We start from the raw sequence: 8,094 nt of genomic DNA, 5'->3' as shown, positions 1-8,094 counted from the left end.
CAAATTAAGGAGCAACCCAACTGAAAATAACCAAAAACATTCCAGAAATAATAATAACAATAGCGAAATAATAATAATAATAATAATTATTATTAATAGATATATTAATAATAATAATAATAATTATTATTATTATAATTATCAAATAATAATTATTATTATCATCGAATAATAATTATTATCATCAAATAATAATAATAATAATTATTATTACTATTTGATGATAATAATTATTATTATTATTATCATTATTACCTTAATAATCACCAATACATTCAATGTTACATAAACAGACTGAAAATAATAATAATAATAATACGCCCTACCTCGGGAAACTGGGTCTCTGGACGCAAAACGAAGATTGATTGATTGATTGATTGATTGATAATAATAATAATGCTAATAATAATAATAACAACAACAACAACAATAATAATAATAAAAATAATAACAACGATAATAACAATAATAATAACAAAAGATACTAAAATATCATTACTCCTACTATGACCACTGCAAACGAACCATCGGTTACAAGCCGCTTACAGCCTCTCGCGTAATCGCTGTATTCTGTAAACTTTGTAACTTTACATCGGAAGAAGGAGTCGTCGTCTGCTAGATCTCGAACTACAAAACGTGAGCGCTGTCGTTGCTGGTCATTTGAATGCAGCGGCGGCAGTGGCGGCGTGCCTGCTTTGGAGTGTTCTGATTGGTTAGAGAAGATTAACGTCAGAGGGTTTATGATGCTATTTTTAGCTTTTTCGAAAAATCGGGTTTTCCATTTTGTCGGTTGTTCTGGATTTTGTTGATGTTGATGTTGTTGTTGAGGTTGTTGTTGAGGTTGATGTTGTTGTTGAGGTTGTTGTTGCTGCTGCTGTTGAGGTTGTTGTTGTTGAAAATGTTGTTGTTGCTGTTGTTGTTGTGGCTGTTGTTGATGTTGTTGCTGTTGTTGTTGTGATTGTTGTTGTTGTTTAATCAAAATTTTTGGTGGCGGTGGTCGAGACGGCGGTTGCCGCTTTTTAGATTGAAGTTGCAGTGGCGTCAAAGATGGAGGCCGTTGCGGTTTTGATGATGATGATGATGACGTCGTCAATGATGGTGATGATGATGATGGTAATGATGATGATGGTAATGATGATGATGGCAATGATGGTGAAAAGGTGGACGATGATGATGATGTTGTTGTAGTAGCATGAGATAGTGGTAGCGATGTTGCTTCTGCTGCAGCTGTGACTAATGACGATGTTTGATGTGATAGTGATGAAGACGACGACGACAAAGATAATGGTAAAGATGATGATGTGGATGTGGGTGGTGCTAATGTTGGCGGAAGCGCCAGTGGCGACACTGGCGACATCGGCGGCAATGGTGGTAGTGGCGGTACCACTCTTCGCGATTTCTTCATGGATTCATTCAACAATTCGCCATCACCAGCAACACAACAACCACCAATAACATCATCATCATCGTCATCACCACGAACTTCGCTATATATGGTAGAATTGTTTTTCATGATTACAACCCAACCAGGCGAAAGCGGAGAATTGAGCGATTGTGAAGTCGCTGACGCCGCTACCACAGCAGCAGAAGCAGTAGTAGTAGTAGAAGTAGTAGTAGAAGTAGTAGTGGACGTCGTAGTATCGACTACAGCATCAGTAGTTGTACTTGTAACAGCATCAATAACATATTTAGTGGTACTGTTATCCTCCTTACGAACATCATCATCACCATTACAAACATCATCATCACCATTACGTCTTCGCTTGGCTTCATTACTCTTATCATCATCATGGCGATGATCCTGGTAATGATGATGATGATGATTGTGATCGCAGCTGTTACCAGCATCATCATCGTCATCGTTAGCATCATCGTTATGTGGAATTTTTACTAAAAGGCTTGGTTGTAATGTTTTTCTGTCTTGTTCTTGTTGTTGTTGTTGATGTTGTTGTTGGTGATGTTGTTGTTGATGTTGTTGTTGTTGATGTTGTTGTTGATGTTGTTGTTGTTGGCGCTGAGTTTTATTGAAAAGTTTATCTAAAAAACTCGTTCTAGAAGATATTGTTGTTGTTGATGTTGTTGTTGCTGATGATATTGCTGTTGTTGTTGGCTCAGAAACCAGTTTATTATTATTTTCATTATTATTATTAATTTTATTATTATTATTATCACCTCTATGATCATCATCAACTTTATTATCAATGTCATCATTACAATCTTTACTATTACTATTATTATTATTAGTAGTAGTAGTAGCAGCAGCAGCAGCAGTAGTAGTAGTAGTAGTAGTAGTAGTAGTAGTAGTAATAGTAGTAGTAGTAGTAGTAGTAGCAGTAGTTGATGTATTTTCTAAATTAACTTTAAACATTTTCCCTTCCTTCAAGTATAATAATAATAATAATTATAATAATTATAATAATAATAATAATAATTATAATAATAATAACAACAAATAGAAGAGATGGTAAATAAAACTGGAATTAAACTAATTAAGTTGATAAAATGAGATCCCACAGACCAATTAATAGTAATAATAATAATGATGATAATAATAATAATGATAATAACAATAATAATTATAATTATAAAGAAATCTAAAAATAAAATTAATTCAGCGAACAAACTAAAGAAAAAGTGGAATAAATTAGTTGGAAAATGAGCATAAATTATGCAAATTAGGCGAGCCCTAAGACAGAACTATATGCAAATTAGAATAAAATTGGCTGATTGGTTTGTTGATTGACTGGTTGGTTCGTTGATTGACTGAATAAATGATTGATTGATAAATGATTGATTGATTAATTGATTGATTGATTAATTGATCGATTGATTGATTGATCGGATGAAAATATATATTTTATACATAAACACACACACAAGCCTTCCTAAAATGTTAATTATTTAAAATTATGTTAATTAGTTACGCTTTTGGGCAATTATGTTAATGAGGTAGATCAATAAGGGATTATGTTAATTAGATGAATCGTATTAATCACTTAAACTTTCAACAGATCAGGCAAGCCAAAGAACTGACAGGGCACAAAACAGCTTACTAAATTATGTTAATCAGATGCGTTAATTTAAAATTATATTTAATGGGGATTATGTCGATTAGGAAGGCTAATACGAGTATTATGCTAATTAGGTAGACTTAGGCGGGAATTAACATAATAAATTATGCTAATGTGAAGTTAACGTTCTCTAGAGAAATTGAAGTGTGTGCAATGTAACTATTTACTAATTTCGAAATACGATGATGATGTTGATGATGATTATGAGGACGACGACGATGATAGATGGAAAAACAAAATAACTTAATAGCAATCGTTTGTCGTATTCGGTGTCAAATCAGTAGTCACTATCATCATCATTATCGTCATCATCATCATCATCATTATCGTCATCATCATCATCATCATTATCGTCATCATCATCATCATCATTATCGTCATCATCATCATCAACACCAACACTATCGCCACCATCATCATCATCACATCATCATTTCTGCGACATACTTACATTCTCCTCTTTAAACGAATAGGCCGATGGTTCAACATTATAGTCATTATTATTATTGTTATTGTTATTATTATTATTAGTAGTAGTAGTATCATTACTATCAGTGCAATCCTCGCACTTTGATTTGCTCTGGTAAGTTAAAGGTTTCCGTGTGAATGGGTCTGAGGTGCCTGGTTGGTTGGTTGGATGGTTGGTTGGATGGCTGGATGGATGGTTGATTGGTTGGTTGGTCGATTGGTTGGAAGTTTGGATGGACGGTTGATTGGTTGGATGGTTGGTTTGTTGATTGGATGGTTGGTTGGTCAATTAATTGGTTGATTGATTTGATGATCAAATGGTTGGTTGGTTCATTTGTAGAGTAGTAAGTTGATTGATTGATTGGTTTGCTGGATAACTTGGATGGTTTTTAGATTATTAGCTGATTGAACAGCTTTCTGACCGAACTAGTTAAACATCGAATGACAATTTAATCAACCAAACAAACGAGCCAGCCGACCAACCAATCGACCATCCAACCAGCTTACCAACCATCCAACCAACCAACCAACCAACCAATTAACCAACCAACCAACCAAAAAACCAACCAACTAACCAACCAATTAACCAACCAACCAACAAACCAACCAACCAACCAACCAGCCAACTTTTCAATCTTCCAGCCAACCAACCACCCAACCAACTTTTCAATCAAACAAAATTCCAGCCAACCAACCATCCAACCAGCCGACCAACCAATCGACCATTTAACCATCCAACCAACCAACCAACTTTTCAATCAAACAAACTTCCAGCCAATCAGCCAACCATAGAGATCGGGGCAAGGAAATGAAAAGATGCAACTCTTCGATGAAATGTCCACAACCGCTACACCAACATCTGTACCAATTGCTAGTCTACATGAGGGTAAGTATTATTATTATTAATATTATTATTATTAATATTATTATTATCATTATTCTTATCAAACACTTATAAAGCGCCTATTAAAATAAATATCTCTCACAAGCGCTATCGAAAAAAGAAAAAAATAATAAACGAAAAGTGAAATAATGTACATCCTATCAATAGACGATATGATACAATCAATTACAATCGTTCATCGCAAATAGATAAGTTCTCAAACTCTTCTTGAAATCAACAATGTTCATCTTTGACATTCTCATCGACATTGGCAGACTATTCCAGACGATTGATCCCGACACTGCAATGTCTCTAGACGATGTCTGCAGCTGCGTAGTTGGTACATTCAACAAATTGACGTCATCTGATCGCATGCGTCCGCCAGTCGAAGACAGCGGCTTCTTTATGAATCTATCAGCCAGGTATTCTGGGAGTTGTCCGTTTATGGCCTTGTACATAATGACGCATATTTTGTAAAAAATTCGTTTCTTCACTGTTAGCCAATGGAGGCTATTCAGAATTGGCGTCACATGATCGTATTTTCTGCCTCTAACAATCACCTTTGCAGCTCTGTTCTGAATAGACTGGAGGTCAGCGATAGACCTTCCTGGCAACCCGTAGAACAGACTGTTGCAATAATAATCCAAGCTCGAATGGACAAACCCATGTACCAATGATTGTGTTACAGTTTGATCCAGATATTTTCTTATTTGGTATATCCGTTGAAGTTGTGCTGAACATGATTTAGAGTGTGATTTTATGTGGTCACAAAGTTTCAATTCGGTGTCAACATTACATCCCAAATTAGTAGTATTGAATCTTGTGTGTATGTATGTATGTATGTGTATGAATGTTTGTATGTATGTGTGTGTGTGTTTGTGTGTATATATGTATGTGCGTATGTATATATGTACGTATGTATTATTATTATTATTATCAACAATTTATTAAGCCCATTATAAAATTAAAATTTCTCGAAAGCGCTCTCCATTATAAATGAAACCAGTGAAGGTCAATAAAGTACAAATCGATAAAGTATTTCTATGTCAAAATAAATATGTTTTTAAGTTCCTCTTAAAACCATCAAGCTTTAGTCCAGGCATTCTGAGCGATTGCGGAAGACTGTTCCAGGCAATTGGTCCTGACACGGCAATATTTCTAGTTGCAGTTTGTAGTTGAGTTGTTGTCACTGCCAGTAGGTTGGCATAGTCTGATCTCAATTTTACACCCGTTGAAGAAGCTGGTTTTTTAAGATTTTATTTACGAGATATACTGGTAACAACCCGTTCAAAGCCTTATGCATAGTCACACAAATCTTATAGTTGATTCTTTTTTTCACTGTTAGCCAATGTAGGTCTCTCAAAATGGGTGTCACATGGTCATACTTTCTACGTCCAACAGTTATTTTTGCAGCTCTATTCTGTATCGATTGAAGAAAAGCAATAGATCTCACTGGTAATCCATTAAACAAGATATTACAGTAGTCTAACCGTGAATAAACAAACGCATGAATTAGTGTTTGCATGGTTGTTTGATGTAAATATTTTCGAACGCGGCATAACTGGCAAAGCTGATAAGAACGTGATTTAGATATGGTTTTTATATGATCCTAGAAAGATAATCTCCAGTCTAAAATACATCCTAAGTTTGTTGCATTTTCACAGAATTGTATTTCATTATTATCAATTTTGACTGAATTAATATTAATTTTATAAAGCTGTTGCCATGTACCGACAGGTAAAAATTGAGTTTTATCTTGATTCAATTTGAGACAATTTCTTGACATCCATGTACCTTTTTAGTCAAGCATCCAATTAAATTTTCAACTTTACTTTTAAACAGTTCTGGTTCACTGCTAACTATTATTTGGATGTCATCATCGTACGCATGATATGAAAATCCAGAGGATTCTATTACTTCATAAACTTCAGCAGTGTACAGTGCAAATACATTTTATCAAATCAACAATGTCAAGCATTATATCAAACTTGGTATTGTCTGGTTGAAGCTTTTACTTTTCTTTCTTTTTTTATATTATCCAATTCAGAATAGAAAGTTTTTTAGCAACAAATAATTCTTCATGACTATAAAAATTTGAAACATTATTTTGAAACTTTTTATCGTCTAATTTATCCATATTGTCCAGAAAATACTATAAAACCTCTGAGACGAATAATTTTTTAGAAGCTATACTTTCAAAAATCACCACCACCACACCGTCTTCATCGTCATCATGATCACTAACAATCCGTATTTAGAACTGAGACTGATGGCTGTCACAGTGGCCTGCCGACGACCACTCCTCCACAGAAGCTGGCAGCAGAAGAGTGGCTTGTACCCTGGCTGCCACTGGACTGGTGTGAATTTCGTCGCCGGATATTTCTGCAGTTCCTATGGCAATTTGGGCAAATTTTAAAGCCCCTTGTTAAGTTTTGTGAACGAAACAGTGGCTCAGTGGTTAAAGGCGCCTGGTTATGTATGCCGTTGCAGTGACCCGGTTCGAATGCTCAAAGATCCCCGCCAATCATGTGCGATGTGTGTGATGCGTGTGGTTCTCTTCACGCGTGTTCATATGCGCTCTGTGTGTGTGTCTGTGCATGTATGTATGTGTGTGTGTGTGTGTGTGTGTGTGTGTGTGTGTGTGTGTGTGTGTGTGTGTGTGTGTGTGTGGTGAGTAAGTGTGTGTTAATATACGCTGTGTGTGCGTGTGTGTTTGTCGTTCAAACTACACAAGGGAAAATGTCCCTAAACCTTAATAAATGGATAAATAAATGAATGGACAAATGAACAATTAAATGAATGAGTGAATGAATGAATGATGAATGACTGAATAAATAAATGAATGAACGAACGAACGAACAAACAAGTGAGTAAATGAATGAAGAACGAACTAATGAGTGAGTAAATGAATGAGCGAACGAACGAACGAATAAACGAATGAACAACTGGTCACTATCACAATCATCGTATCCTAATAACCTCCTCATCCGATGGGGGCTTACTCATCGGCAGTTTAGGATCAAAATTTTCGTACGCAAGATGGATAGGGATGACCTTGAAGATGGTGATGATGGTGACGATCGTAATGATGATGATTATAGTAGTGATGATGATGGTGATGATGGTGACGATGATGACGATAGTAATGATGATGACTATAGTAGTGATGATGATGGTGACAACGACGCCAACAACAACATCAACAACAACAACAACATCAACAACATTAACAACAACAACAATAATAACAATAGCAAAATAATTAACCGGACAGTAATCACAGAACTCCTTCCTGGAGAACTCAAACACGATGACGTAGCTGGACCCGGAAACGGCCAGCAACTTGCTGACGTCACAAAATGAAATGTTAGTGACGGAAAACTGGGATGACGTCATCGTTGTGGTTGATGATGATGATGATGACGACGACGATGATTGAGTGGGCGGAAAATGATGATGATGACTGGGAGGGGGTGGAGATGATGATGATGATGACGTTGGTGAGGAAGCTTGGGTGTCAAATATCTTTGACGTCCTCAGTTTGAACAGGTGCTGTAAAGTGACTGGTTGGATGGTTGGTTGGATGGTTGGATGGATGGGGTTGGTTGGATGGGGTTGGTTGGATGGGGTCGGTTGGATGGTTGGTTGGTTGGATGGGGTTGGTTGGATGGT

The 8,094-nt window shown here is 36.0% G+C and overlaps 1 protein-coding gene across 1 annotated transcript in view; it reads right to left on the bottom strand.

Moving 5' to 3' along the window:
* Positions 1 to 484: 484 nt before the first annotated feature.
* Positions 485 to 8,094, bottom strand: part of HELRODRAFT_182982 (hypothetical protein) — a gene marked incomplete at both ends in the record, with an annotated part of 9,018 nt that continues 1,408 nt past the window's right edge. The window contains 5 exons of the mRNA XM_009033700.1: positions 485 to 874; positions 3,523 to 3,651; positions 6,640 to 6,813; positions 7,402 to 7,476; positions 7,690 to 7,803. Of these exons, the coding sequence (XP_009031948.1) occupies positions 485 to 874; positions 3,523 to 3,651; positions 6,640 to 6,813; positions 7,402 to 7,476; positions 7,690 to 7,803 (882 nt within the window). The remainder of the gene's footprint in view (positions 875 to 3,522; positions 3,652 to 6,639; positions 6,814 to 7,401; positions 7,477 to 7,689; positions 7,804 to 8,094) is intronic.

Source organism: Helobdella robusta (genome assembly GCF_000326865.2).
Source record: "Helobdella robusta unplaced genomic scaffold HELROscaffold_96, whole genome shotgun sequence".
NCBI lineage: Eukaryota > Metazoa > Annelida > Clitellata > Rhynchobdellida > Glossiphoniidae > Helobdella > Helobdella robusta.
Note: the sequence above shows the minus strand (reverse complement) of the source record. Positions and strands in the feature narration are given on the sequence as shown.